General features: G+C 44.4%; 1 protein-coding gene and 2 non-coding genes across 4 annotated transcripts in view; all 3 read left to right on the top strand.

The window, feature by feature from the left end:
• Nucleotides 1-14487, top strand: part of TNPO2 (transportin 2) — a 33092-nt gene that overhangs the window by 10623 nt on the left and 7982 nt on the right. For both annotated transcript variants that reach the window (XM_084838556.1, XM_084838555.1), the window contains exons 8-18: nt 542-664; nt 1598-1716; nt 2894-2954; nt 4713-4881; nt 5467-5619; nt 5741-5966; nt 6629-6800; nt 8673-8759; nt 9163-9270; nt 10750-10908; nt 12240-12327. In XM_084838556.1, the coding sequence (XP_084694682.1) occupies nt 542-664; nt 1598-1716; nt 2894-2954; nt 4713-4881; nt 5467-5619; nt 5741-5966; nt 6629-6800; nt 8673-8759; nt 9163-9270; nt 10750-10908; nt 12240-12327 (1465 nt within the window). The remainder of the gene's footprint in view (nt 1-541; nt 665-1597; nt 1717-2893; nt 2955-4712; nt 4882-5466; nt 5620-5740; nt 5967-6628; nt 6801-8672; nt 8760-9162; nt 9271-10749; nt 10909-12239; nt 12328-14487) is intronic.
• LOC146354280 (small nucleolar RNA SNORD41) lies at nt 4320-4388 on the top strand. Its single transcript, XR_014788712.1, has one exon. It is a non-coding gene; the product is annotated as a small nucleolar RNA SNORD41 (small nucleolar RNA).
• On the top strand, nt 6368-6438 carry LOC146354279 (small nucleolar RNA SNORD41). Its single transcript, XR_014788711.1, has one exon. It is a non-coding gene; the product is annotated as a small nucleolar RNA SNORD41 (small nucleolar RNA).

Here is a 14487-nt window from a genome sequence, read left to right as displayed (position 1 = left end):
CCGGTACAGAGAGAAAGGTATTTGGTTCTTAACACCAACATACTCCTTTGCTCCAGGCTTAGAGAGATGTGGTATGGCCCTAGTTATGCTTTCTGAGACCATTGTTTCTGTTGTCTTGTGCTAACTCTGCACTTGAAAATGTGCAGGCAATGTTTGTGAAAAACCTCAAATGTTTATAGGATAGAATTGGTAGGCCTTGTATACCTGTCCCTCCTTCATGCTTTCCTTTTTCCCTCCTTTACACACTTGTCCCTCCACTAACTGTGCCACTTTGTCACCACACCTCCACTTGCCAAATATACTAAGCTTTGCAAAGTACTCGAGTTTGTATGCAAAATAAGCACAGTTGTATATTTATTGACATAGGGCCCTGACCATAATGCTACTCTGCATAGGAGCAGATGTTCTCCAAGTTGCAACAATTCTAGAAGAGCCAGCTGTGTTGTGTGAGGACTGATTTGGGCTAGTTGATGGGGATGGTGTTGAATTCTTGACCCAAGGATTTTTTTTAATGAATATTAATTCTTTCTCCTCTCGGCAGCATCTGTTTGCCCTGGCAGTAGATGAAGATCCTGAGGTTCGAAAGAATGTTTGCCGAGCGTTGGTGATGCTGCTAGAAGTGCGGATTGACCGACTGATCCCTCACATGCATAGTATCATCCAGGTAAGTGCCTTTCCTTTCCCAAGCCAGGCCCCCTAAAATCCTCTCTTGACCTGTGTTGTGGAACACTGTAGTGGAGGTTGGTATGAGTTTACAGATTCATGGGATATGGGCAAGATGACTATAAACCCCTATACTAGTTTGCTTGCTAGTATTTTCCCTGGCTACTGTTTCCTGTTTCTCCTATCCTGGCAGCCTTGTAATTGAGAATTCTTTATTTATTAGATTTATTAGCTGCTCATCTGGCCAGCTACCTGGCCACTCTAGGCGGCGTGCAATACTAAGAACAACATGAAATACAACAGATTTACATAATCAACATAACAAAACAACACTGCTGTAAAAAACCTTAACCCACCCCAAATGCCTGCCTGAACAGCCAGGTTTTTAAAGCCCGGCGGAAGCTCATCAAAAAGGAGGCATGGTGGAGGTCACTAGGGAGGGAATTCCACAGAGTGGAGGCCACCACAGAAACGGCCCTGTTCCTAGTCCTCACCAGCCTAGCTGATGGGAGAGACAGAAGGCCTACCGAGGCTGATCTCGTTGAGTGGCATCCCTGGTGTTGTTGGAGGCGCTCCTGGAATTCTGTCCCAGAGCTGGCTACCTTGGTTTTTTTTTCTCTAGACTATGTCAAAACTGTTATGAGAACTTGCTGAAGGTGATGGGAGCTGATTTTGCATTGATTTTGTCTCTTGATACCATTCCATGGTAGTGGGTCATTGCTGATCCAGTGGGCAATCTTCTACTACCACTTGTGCACTGGGTGGTTCATTCCCATGGACTGATCCTGCTGATGTGGCAGGTCACAACAAAATATTGCTGCCTTTTGATGGTAAACTTATTTCAATGTTCTGTGAGATGGGCACAGCAAAAATGAAGCAAAGGCAGTAACTGTCTCTGAGTCAAAGCTTTATGTTGCTGCTCTTTTCTCCTTAGTACATGTTACAGCGGACCCAGGACAGTGATGAGAATGTGGCACTGGAAGCATGTGAATTCTGGCTGACACTGGCTGAACAACCCATCTGCAAGGAGGTGCTGTCTTCACACCTGGTTCAGTGAGTAGCTGAGCATCTGAAATAATGCATGTTCGTTCTGAGATGCATGTTATGACGATCAGGCTTGCTTTGCTTCCAGGTAGAGGGCAGCATGATTGACATTTTTGTTATGAAGGCTAGAGATGTAAAGGCCCCGGGAAAAAATGGAAAACTTTAGGAATTTTTTTTTCCTGGGGGCTGTTCTTGTTTCTTTCCAAAAATTGAACAGCTTTGGATTATGAAATATTTTATTTTAGAATTTAAGACAAAATATTTCTTTATTCTTACCCAGCCTTTACTCCTCCCAAAATGATTTCTAAAAACTATGTAATAAGAACTTTTATAGAAAGACTAGAGATGTAAAATGTCTGGAAATAATAAACCATGGGGAAAGATATTTTTTAATCCTGTCTGTAAGATTCCCAGCATAGTTAGTTCTTTCATTCATAATTAAAGTTATTGATCTAAAGTATATTTTACTGATAGACATTTATGCTCATTTCAAGGTGGCTGGCACCACTTTCTCTCATAAAAGGGCATTAACTACCTCTGGGACCCACCCAGTCAGTCTCATTTCTCTCCTCCCCCCTCCCCCAGTGAGTTAATAGCTACAGTGGTTGGCCGCACTGCTCCAAGCACTTTGTCCACATCCTCAGGTTGCATCAATTGAAACTGAGCCCCCGCAAGCAGACTAGGCAGTGCTCTAGACACCTCCATTGGATTGCTAGATACATGCAATATGGCTGAGCATAAGACCAGGATATTCTCTCCAGAGTTGGGCAGAGAAAGGAATTCTAAAATGGCAGTGGTAGGGTGGATTGTGAGCTGTCATGGAGTTGCTATGCATACCTGTTACATGACTGCAGTCACCTGCTTTTCATTCTAAATAGACAGCAGAATGGCTGCAACCTTCTGAGTGTGGGCTTGATCGTGGGTTATAATGTACTGTTGGATATATCTGTTTGCCTGGCAGTGAAGACCCTAACACTAAGCAGTGTCTGTTATGATTGCTTACTGCAAGGAAATTTGGGCGGGGAAGTGGGGAGTATTATCTAAACTGTCAGAAGCTACTGAAATGCCAACTTCACATTCTTGTTCCTATTTGGTAATCGTTGGCTGCAACACCTGCAGTGATCTGTGTCATTTTCAGCCTAGGTTCCAGTTGTTTAATCACTTTTTCTCCCCCTTCCCTTGACAGATTGATTCCAATTTTGGTGAATGGAATGAAATATTCTGAAATTGACATCATATTGTTAAAGGTACATTTCTTGCCCCCCAAATAGCTTGGGAGAACTAGGGTGCTTGGTTTCTAGACAATCTCCTTTTTTTGAATTTGTATTACTCACTCAGGCTGTTGACTGAGTGTAACAAATTAAACTGCTTCTGTGTTTTAACATGTTGGATCTCATTCCTCCTTATGCCACAGTTATGGCTGACCATCCATGGTTGGTAAATCTACAGAGCTGAAGCAGTGCCCTTTGTTATCCCTTCCAGGAGACAGCACCATCACTTTCCCTTATGATATTGGAAGAACTTTATTCTTTAAGGCTGCTGGACTCTTAACAATAATAGCACAATTCTTTCTTGCCCTGTTTGTATAAAACTGAGTATACTAAGTAGCTATCCAAGCCTTTTAGTTCATGGAGAGAGCAATCCTACGGGGATCGAGGGTCGTCTCCGAACCCGGGAGTGACTGCCTATCCACTGCAGAGCAGGAGGAGTGGTGAGGAGCGCCTCTCCTCCATGCTCCCGCCACCCTGCTTATGTGGCTAGACAGCTGATTTCGGCTGTCTAGCCACGGGACATCGAAACGTGGTGTGGGGAGGCTGGACAACACATAGGAAGTGTCGTACCGGCACTTCCGACCGCCCTGCCCCCAGGAACGCCCCTTTTTCCCCGCTCTGTGCTGCTCTTTGGAGCGCGGGGCCAATCTGTGCTGCCTATGAGGTGGCGCAGGAGGGGTGTAGGTCGGTTCTCCGAGAAGCAGCCTTGGAGCATAAGCTCCGAGGTTGGTTCCTGGGAACTGACCAATCCTATGGCCATCTAGCCGATGACTAGCGGCCATAGGATTGTGCCCTAAGTCATGATGCAGTTGGCATCTTGCAATTACTGGTTCTACTGTATTGAGGCCAGAGATGAAGAAGTTGCTAGAGGCCATCCAGAGTGCATGGTGCTGAGTTTAGAACTGGAACTTTTCTGCTCCATGTTCCATGATGAATCACCACATCTGTGTTGATAGAGCCTGTCTTTTTCCCCCCAAAGCTGTTTCATAGGTTTATGGACTACATTAGTTGAGTTCAAACCGCCTGCATTCTCAACTGCCCTCTGTGACCTGGTTCTCATGTAATGACAACCCAGGGTACAGGTTGAGTATGGGTTGTTGTTGAAGCGTGTGTTGTCATTGCATGCTAGCCCTGCACTATGGCTTAACTGGGTTGTTAACCATAAACAACCAAGAGGTCACATCCCAACAACAAAACATGGGTTCTCTTCCTGGGTTGTTCACAGTTAACAACAATAACCCCCACTCAACCCATTCTCTGGGTTGTCATTACGTGTGAACTAGGCCTCTGTTTCCTGGCAGGATGGAAATGTAGTAAGTAAATGGCCAAGCAGATGTGTTCATGGAAGTGATGCATAACCTTCAACCTGACAACAATGATGGTTTGTTGTATTCATACTGTCTGATCCATGGAAGCATGGCCTGAAGGTTCCAAGGAAGCTTGGAGGTTTGCCTCTTTCTGTCAGGGTTAAGACAACATTAGGTGGCTTTGATAAACATGATTCCCATCCCACCAAGAACAAAGTGCTGAAAATGAAAATGCTGTTCATAGTCCTGCTTGTTCCTTACATAAATATACCTCACAGAGAGTAACCATGCAGGTTTGGGGGAATAGTGCAGCACCTGTATTGGATGGACCACTGATATACTGTGTAGTTTTGCAAGATGTCACTTTGCTAAGTGGGAAGACTCCCTATCAAATGGAACTCCATATGCTCTCTTCCCTCAATTGCAGGGTGATGTGGAAGAGGATGAAGCCATCCCTGACAGTGAGCAGGATATCAAACCTCGCTTCCACAAATCACGCACAGTTACCCTGCAGCATGAAGAGGAACGGCTACAGGATGATGAAGATGGAGAGGATGAGGATGATGACGATGACACACTCTCTGACTGGAATCTGAGTGCGTATAAGTACCATGCCATACTTTAGGGATTGATAGGAGCCAAAAATGAGGTTGTCAGGAACCAGTTGTGTGTTGCATGTACTATCTTGATAGCATCTCCAGGGGCAGGTGGAGAGTGTCCCCATAGTTTGCCCATTTTAGTAGCCTTTGACCAGAGTAGCTGCAATCCTGTGTCTGTGAAATAGTTTTATGCTTTTGCCAGTCAGCTGATCTTCTGTATTACAGTTGGAAAAGAGCTAGATGTAGGAAATAAGTGTTGTTATTCTTGTGAACCAGTTGGTGCTCTTTTGTGTGACTACTCTCTCTACCTATCACTAACCAGTTTGTTTTACATAACCTTTGGGGCAGTGGATATGAGATACAGACCACGTGTGCTTATTCACATGTGCTTATTCATTATGCGTTTTGTGGCTAATGGAGGTGCTGTTGTTGTAGACTTCAGGGCTGTCCTACAACTGGAGAGATTGCCTTGCAGATATATCCTAAACCGTGCACCTTTTTCCTGCTTGTTTCCATGAAAGGGTCCCTGCCCTCAGAGCTTGCTCTGTGCAATTTCTACCACATGATCCATCTTTCTTACAGGGAAGTGCTCTGCTGCAGCTCTTGATGTCTTGGCCAATGTCTTCAGAGATGAGCTCCTCCCACACCTACTCCCACTGCTCAAAGGGCTGCTCTTCCACCCTGAGTGGGTCATCAAGGAGTCGGGAATCCTTGTCCTAGGGGCCATTGCTGAAGGTGAGTCCTAACCAGGGGTCTGCCTCTGCTGAGAAGTGAGGCACAAGTCATCATTGACAGTCTTCGTGGGTTCTTCGGATATGCCCAGATAGGGTGCTGAGCATGTCTTTTGCATTTCTAGGCTGCATGCAGGGCATGGTTCCCTACCTCCCTGAGCTGATTCCCCACTTGATCCAATGTCTCTCTGACAAGAAGGCCCTTGTGCGTTCCATTGCGTGCTGGACCCTGAGCCGCTATGCCCACTGGGTTGTGAGCCAACCCCCAGATATGTATCTCAAGCCCCTGATGACAGAGCTGCTCAAGCGGATTCTTGACAGCAACAAGAGAGTGCAGGAAGCTGCTTGCAGGTAAGCTTCTCATGGTATCACTTCAGCTGACGAGCTTCTGAACAAACGTATGCATCGCAGCACTGGAGGCTGGGATGGCTTTCTGACTCATTGGCCTAAATGTATCTCCCTCTGTTGGTCCTTGCCATCTATAGCAATATCTGCTTCAACTTGGAAATGTTTCTCCAAATGCTGTTGGTTTTGCAGGATCCTGGCCCATCACGATTATGCATTGGGGTTGGGCAGCACCAAGCAATGAAGCTGTGGCTAGCTAGAGCAGGTATAATGCAGGAAAATTAAGAGGGGTGTCTGTGTGTGCATGCATATAATTTGAGGTATTGTTTGTAAACTGGAAACCAATCAGATTCTTTAGTCTTTAAGCTACAGATTTGCCTCTCTGTCCTGCACTTAGAAGGCTTTCTTTGGATGTGATGAAGAACTTGAAGTCTGAACTCTACCTTGATGGATCATGTATTCATACTGTCTGATCCAGAGAAATGCCCTGATACTTCAGATTGAAGGTAGCGCTTGAGGTTGTAGCTGACTCTTGTGCAATGAAACTGATCTGCTCAGTTTCCAGGAGATTAGAAGTTAGCTAGGTGTCTATGGATTTCATTTTCCCCACTTTCTGGTTCTGCATTGGTCTGTGTCTACCGTTTGTTCTCTTGTAACTATAATTTTAGTGCATTTGCCACCCTTGAGGAAGAGGCTTGCACAGAACTGGTCCCTTATCTGAGCTTCATTCTGGATACTTTGGTTTTTGCATTTGGGAAATACCAGCACAAGAACCTGCTAATCCTGTATGATGCAATTGGCACTCTGGCTGATTCTGTTGGGCACCACCTCAACCAGCCGGTACGTGCATTCTCTCTGTTGGCATTGGCAGTGGAAATTGCTAGCATTTAATCATAATTTGTTGTGTCCTCTCCTTACCTATTCTCATTTGAATGAAATACTTTGAGTACAATCTTGTATTCTCCCTCTTGAATACAGGGAAATCCAGAATGTAATTTTTTTGCTTCCCTTTAAATAGTGTGGTGTTGTGGTGTAGAAGATCACCTTCTTTAACCCCTTTTCCTGAAATCTCTAAATTACACTTACATCACATGTAATCCCCCTCCATGATAACCCCTATTGGTGAGGTGTCCCATGCTCGTGCGTCTCTTCAATTCAAGGGATAGCAAAACAGTCCATGTGTTTCCACCAAATCTGTTTCCTTGATGCTAAGGTTCTACATACGGGATTTCAAAAGAAGGGAAGCCCAAAAATGTTCAGTTCATAGTTGCTGGGACTGCAAAGGGAACAGTTAGGAAATTTCCTCGTGACTAGAAGAACGTGACAAGGAGGGGAGATCAGTGGACAAGAACATGCTTTGCATGCAGAAAATCTCATGTGCATCCTTGGCATCTGCAACTAAAGGCTGTCAAGTACTGGGGCTGGGAAAAATCTGTCTGTGGCTCTCCAGGGTCTTGGGTAGAGTAGCCTGCGTTTGGCGAGATGAACTGTTGGCCTGACTCAGTAGAAGGCAGCTTTATATGTGCATGTATGATGTAGATAACCGCTACTTACACTTGCTGCAACCATCCCTGGACACCTTTCAGTCAATGCTGTTTTATTTTACATATTTTTGTTTATACCTTACAAAACTAGGGTGCTATGGTATGAGCTGTAACTTCCTGAAATAAGGAACATCGGTTATTTCTATAGTGTCTTAGTGTCGTGCAAGTGAAGGTGGTTGCAGTTTCCTGGGAACTATGTTATCAAGGAAACTTTGCCTCTACCAGTGAGGTAGAGTACTGAAACTACCTCTAGAATGCTGTGTACAATTTTAATTGCCACATCCAAAAAAGGATATTGTAGAGATGGAAAACTGCAGAAAAGGCAACCAAAATGGTCAAGGGGCTGGAGCAAACCTTCTATGAAAAAGGTTACATTTGGGCCTTTTTAGCTTAGAAAAAGTGAGTGTGGAGGGATGTGATAGAGATGTATAAAATTATGCATGACATAGAACCCGGAGTCATCCATGAAGCTGAATGTTGGGAGATCCAGGACAGATTAAACAATATAGCATATAGTTAAACCATGGGATTTGCTTCCACAAGGTGTAGTGATGGTCACCAATGTGGACAGCTTTAAAAAGGGATTAGAGAAATTAATGGAGGATAAAGCTATCAATGGCTACTAGTCCTGATGGCTATATATTACCTCCAGTATGCCTTCATATGCCAGTTGATGGAAAACATGAAGGTGTTATTGCATTCACGTCCATTGTGGGCTTCCTGTAGGCATCTGTTTGACCATTACGGGAACAGAATGCTGGAGTAGATGGGCCTTTGTTCTGATCCATCATGGCTCTTCTCATATTATTTATCATATTTGGACACTGTGTTTATAAAACTCCAATCATTTCCATTTCTCCAAGCCCAAGTACTTTTGCTGTCCGATATACATCTGGGTTTTTGTGAAATGAAACCCAGGATGGTTTAAAGCATTCACAGGTCTGGTAAACATTGTACATGTTTAGTGGAATTCTAGAAGAAATGCTGGCCTGAGCACTTCTGAGCCCAGTGATGACCAACAGGGATGAGCAATTAAAATACAGGACATTCGAAACCTGAAGCAGCGTGTTGAATGTTTTCCCGTTCTGAAGATTTCCGGGCTGATTTTGTGGTGTAATGGCAGAGGTTGGGATTGAAATGTGGTTGTAACTAGTCTCCTTTTCCCTAGGAATATATCCAAAAACTGATGCCCCCACTGATCCAGAAGTGGAATGAGCTGAAGGATGAGGACAAAGATCTCTTTCCTCTCCTAGAAGTGAGTGGCCAGCCATTATTAATTGGAGTGTGCTCCAGTACTTCATTTGAAAGAACTAAGCTCTACAGTGCATGACGATCTTGCTTGTTTGACACTAAAGCAGTGTGTTTATGCTGTCTGATAGTAAATTGGTTCCGTAGGAATGAACTAAAACATTGGTGCATGTTGAGTAATGTAGGCTGTCTTGTTCTTGCCTATGGGTCCTGTTGCTTGGCAAACGACTTGGCCCATGATGCCTACTGTAGCCACTTGAAAGAAAGCAAATGCCATGTTTATGTTTCTTTTATGATTGAGCTCAGTGGTCTGTGTTAAATGGTTTCTATGAAGTTTAATGGCAAGGAAATGCAAGCGCCAGATGGCCCTCCATGCATCTCTTTTGAGTCACCCTGTTTTCTTTCTACAGTGCTTGTCATCCGTAGCAACGGCTCTCCAGAGTGGTTTCCTTCCATACTGTGAACCTGTCTACCAGCGCTGTGTGACACTTGTGCAGAAGACCCTTGCCCAAGCCATGGTATGACAGGCTGGTGTCCATGACCAAATTCCCAACTGTTGTACTGGGAATGGCATTTGGGCAAGTCACCCACAACCGGGAATAACTGTAGCCAACATTACTCATTATATGGAATCCTTGATCCACTAGGCGACTGAATCTTTAGGTTGTCTGGGTTGGGAGTTGGAGGCACTGCAGTGGTTCCGCTCCCACTTGGATGGCCGATTCCAGAAGGTGGTGCTGGGGGATTATTGCTCTGTGCCATGGCAATTATGCCATGGGGTTCCACAGGGCTCTATTTTATTCCCCATGCTCTTTAACATCTACATGAAACCGCCGGGGCAGGTTATCCAGAGGTGTGGGCTGAGATGCCATCAATAAGCGGATGACACCCAGCTCTACCTCTCTTTCTCATCAAACCCAGGTGAGGCAGTGGCTATTCTGAATCAGGGCCTGGGCACGGTAATGGGATGGATGAGGGCCAATAAACTGAAACTCAATCCTGACAAGAGGGGGTTACTGTTAGTGGGTGGTTTGTCTGCCCAGCTAGGTGATATTCAACCTGTTCTGGAAGGGGTTGCACTTCCCCTTCATAGTTTGGGGGTGCTCTTGGACCCAGAACTGTCACTTGAGGCACAGGTGAACTCAGTGGCACGGAGCACTTTTTATAATCTTAGGCTGGTATACCAACTACGCCCTTGTCTGGACAGAGATAGCCTAGCTACAGTTATCCATGCTCTGATAACTTTTCGTCTGGATTACTGCAATGCGTTATACTTGGGGCTGCCTTTGAAAACGGTCCGGAAAGTTCAGCTGGTCCAAAATAGGGCAGTAAGACTTATCAGGGACTGGCCAATGAGCTCATATTACGCCAGTACTTTTCCAGCTGCACTGGCTGCCTGTCCATTTCTGGGCCCAATTCAAAGTGCTGGTATTAACATTCAAAGCCCTTAATGGCTTGGGGCCAAGTTATCTGAAGGATCGCCTCTTCCCATATGTGCCTGCCTGGACCTTAAGATCATTGTCAGCGGCTCTCCGTGAGCCCCTGCCAAAGGAAGTAAGGCGGGTGGCTACTAGGAGGAGGGCTTTTTCTGCTGTGGCAGCGCAGCTGTGGAATGAGCTCCCTAGTGAGGTTTGCCTGACACCTACATTGTATTCTTTCTGGCGCCAGGTGAAGTCCTTTTTATTTTCCCAGGCATTTTAGCATTTTAGCTCTTTAGACTCTTAGCTTTGCTGTTTTAAATCTGCACTGCTGCTAGGTTTTATTCTGGTTTCATTCTGGTTGTATTGTTTACTGTGGTTTTAATGTTTTATATATTTTATATTTTATTGTGTGCTCTTTGTTTTTAATTTTTGTGAACCGCCCAGAGAGCTTCGGCTATTGGGCAGTATTGAAATGAAATAAATAAACAAACTTGTGGTTCAGTGAAACTTGATGTAATCTTGTTGAGGTTTCATATTTGCATTGAGGCGAATTATTCTCTGCGCTCCAATTTACAGATGTATAGTCAGCACCCAGATCAATATGAGGCTCCTGACAAAGACTTCATGATTGTTGCTCTTGACCTGCTGAGCGGTTTGGCTGAAGGTCTAGGGTGCCATGTGGAGCAGCTTGTGGCTCGGAGCAATATTATGACTTTGTTGTTCCAGTGCATGCAGGTAAGTGAGGGAGTCTAACGTTGGGTGTGTGGCTGTGTAGACCAGATTGTAGCTGAGAAATCACAGGGTCCGAGAGCTAAGCTTCTGAGGTTCTTGAGGTTCTTGCAGTGTGGAGAGCGAGCGTTTGGATACAGGGTGTCTGATATCAGTAAATCTTTTAATACCGTTGTATATTAATGACTAGTAAGTAAGCTGGAGAAGTAAGAGCTAGAAGGGACTACAATAAGTTGAATGTAGAATTGGCTTACAAAAGCACTGTCTGATCATTGCATCCATGTCAATGAGAAGGAAGCATGTTGAGGATTTTTTGGGAGGGGTAGTGAAAGTGTTCTACATGTGCTGTTTTTACTGCCTTACATGTTAAAGAAAGAAGCGTCTCATGAAAATTGAGTCAGAGAGCAAATACTCCAGAAGATTTAAGTTCCACAAGGGAATTCTGAAAAGTATGCTAAACTTAAGAACCTGTACTTCAGCAGAGAAACTTTAGTATTCCACAAGTGACACAGAAAACTAGTGTAGGACTACCACACAAAGATGCTGAGTAGGTTGGGAGGTCAGTGTGTTGAACAGTAAGAGAGATGTAGAGGGGGAGAAGAGTTCATTTATTTCTGCTGAGTTGAAATTCTCCATTGGTGAGAGAGTAGAGGAAATAATTGAACCTGATAGGGAACTGGAAAAATGATAGTTAGAACACATGGAGAAAAGAAATTAGAAATAGATGTAGCAGAAGCCATAAGCATAATAAGGTAAAACCAAAGTGTTTACAGAGACTTGTAGAACTGTAGGTCTCTAAATGGATATTTGGGCATTTCTTCCAAATTTAGTTCAACTTTTACTATGCACACATCAAAGTAAGGTTCCACCAAAGGTGTTTAATGCATTTGAGGTTGTAAGAAGTGGCTCATGGGAGAAAAATGCAGCAGTTGTAGGGTTTCCCTGACTAAGCGCCTCCCGCTATCTCAGGAGCAGGTCTTGAACAGAGCCAGCAGCGCCAAGTCCTATTCCCAGTGATTGGGGAATGGGTTGCTCGCATTAATAGCTGGATGGCATAACATCTACACAAGGCTCTATCATAATATTGTAAATAGACAAGGATAGTTTCTTTCTGCCTTCAGTGAGAAGCTTGTTGGTTGCAGGCTCAGAGGAAGAATTGGATAGTGGATCCATTCACATGCATGGCTTCATTTAACATCCTGGACCTTATGCTTTGTTCTCTTTCAATCACTTAAGAGAGTGAATACTTGCCATAATGCCAGACTTTATGGGACTTGCTGCAGTCAAGATGGCACGCACGGTACTGGTTTCTCTCATCTTTCTTGCTCTCCTTGCAGGATACTATGCCAGAGGTTCGGCAGAGCTCCTTTGCACTCCTAGGAGACCTTACTAAAGCCTGTTTCATGCACGTCAAGCCATGCATCGGTAGGTACCTGTTGGATTCTTGCCATGAGCCCCTGCTGTTTCTTGATACTATAGTCGTGCTCTTTGATACTGACCCAGTTTGCCTGTAATGGCAATTCATGGGTTGTTTCACCCATGAATTGCCAGGGTGCAGTGGGAGCAAGCGAGTGCGCTGCCTCCCATGCATTTTTTGTTTCCACTTTACATCCAGTTTTGTAAACAACCCGGCACTCTGGCTTATTTAGGGTTAAACAGCCCAGAGTTTTAACCCAACAGCAAACCATGGGTGAGCCACCGCTAACTGAGTTATTTAGCCCACAGTTAGCCGTTACATGTGAGCCGGGTCAGTGTGTTTAATTTAAAAGTAGGAAGGGCACTAAGTTACTAGCAGTGAGTTGTATCCAGTCAGTGTCCCTCCACTGATTCAGTGCTCTTTGATCCAGCAGAGGCTTCTGTCAATGGAATAGCGTGGGAAGTAATTTCTGGCTATTCCCTCTTTCCTCTGAAGCTTTGCTTTGGGGGGGTTGTGAGACCCTTTAGAACAGCATGGGAAGTGGCGTGGGGGACTGCAAGGGTGATAGCTGAAAACTTCCTCCATCCCTGTTCAGCTGATGGATCAAAAAGCCATCCCTTTACATTACAGGGGGGCTCCAATTAAATATAGCCTATTGTCAACAGCTATGAAGTGTAATCTTGAGGAAAGAAATGTATCTGCTTTGGTTTCCTTTTTTGAAAAATAGGGTTATGGCCTTGTAGTTTGGCAAGCACCATAGCTCTGTGGTAGAGCACATACTTTACATGATACGTTTTCAGGTGCAATCACTAGTATCCAATTAAAAAAGAAAACAATCAGCTAGCAAGCAATTTGCCTGAGATCCTGGAATAGACAGTACTGGGCTAGAGGGTCCAATAGTATGATCATAGTGTTACAGTGTATGCTGACTGACCTGTATGCGTGCATTTCAAGGCTTGGCAAATATAGAAGAATATACTGTATTATTTATCGCTCTGTGTGTCTAGCCTAATATGGAAGGGGAAAAGGACTGAAAGGAAGGTAGACACAGTTATGATCCAGGTAAAGAGTTTCACAAATGAGTAGGTTCTAGAGGAGATATGGGCTAGGAGATTAAAGCATAGTTTGGGTGCAAAAACAAAATTGAAAATTGCTGCCAGGAGGGGAAAGATTTTGGGGGCAGAGGGAGAGGTGTTCAGGGGTACAAGACTGAAGTGGGGCAGGGGAGAAAAGGCTTGCCAGCAGTTCAGTAAGGATTCAGAGTTTTAAGAGCATCTATCCTGGGTGCTCAGACTCAAACTTAACAAATTTTGGCAGTAGGAGACAGAGAAAAAGAGCTTCAGCTAGCTGATGGACTAGCTTGAGGAGGGTAGAGATTAGCAGTGTGGCATACCATCCTTTTAGTCTCTGTGACTTGGAAATGTAGACAAGAGCGCCCAGCAAAAACAAGCAGTGGGGAGGGAAGACAAAGGAATCGCAAGGCCGCAACCTCTCAATGAAGATTCCTGGGAGAAAAGATTCCAAAGGTTCAGTAGCTCCCAGCTCCATCATTTATCCTTAGTTCTGAGTTTAAGTATAAGCAATGAGGATACCTTCACTGCTGGTGCCTCGCCAGACTTAGATTCAAATGTGTTTTTAAATGCACCAGTTGGAGGTAAAACTGGCTGCATGGTTTCGTCAATTAAATTTGGATGGGAGTGGGGAAAAAGCAGTCCTGGTTAACATATGGCTGAATGTATTCCTCATCAAACCCTTTGTGAACAATATGTTCTAGTGGACACCTAGAACATATTGTAATTTTTAACAGGTGCTATGGAGAGAGGAAAAATAGGATGACCTACAAGAAAAGGAGAAAAACAAACTCAGCCAGAAGTGCGGCAAGGGTTATCACATACACAAACCCCAAAAGGATGTGCTAAGTCTGAACCTCCAGAATGGTGGACTTCTCCCTAGCTTGCCTTCTGAGGCTAAAATGGAGCCCTTTCTGACACAATATTGGGGCTGTAGGCATTTGGCAACAATAGCCAGAAATGTGAGAATTGCGCCAACCCATGGCAAAAAATAAGAAGAAATAATCCAAAGGTGGCGTAGAAGTGCTTTATTTTAGAAAAAGGCCTGAAGCATTTCAAGTTGTACAACTTTCTTCAAGGATATCTTTTCCATTTGTA

The sequence above is a fragment of the Heloderma suspectum genome, chromosome 2 (genome assembly GCF_057233095.1).
Source record: "Heloderma suspectum isolate Gila_16-S chromosome 2, 16-S_ref, whole genome shotgun sequence".
Taxonomy (NCBI): Eukaryota; Metazoa; Chordata; class Lepidosauria; order Squamata; family Helodermatidae; genus Heloderma; species Heloderma suspectum.
The sequence above is the reverse complement of the archived record's forward strand: the minus strand, read 5'-3'. Positions and strand labels throughout refer to the sequence as shown.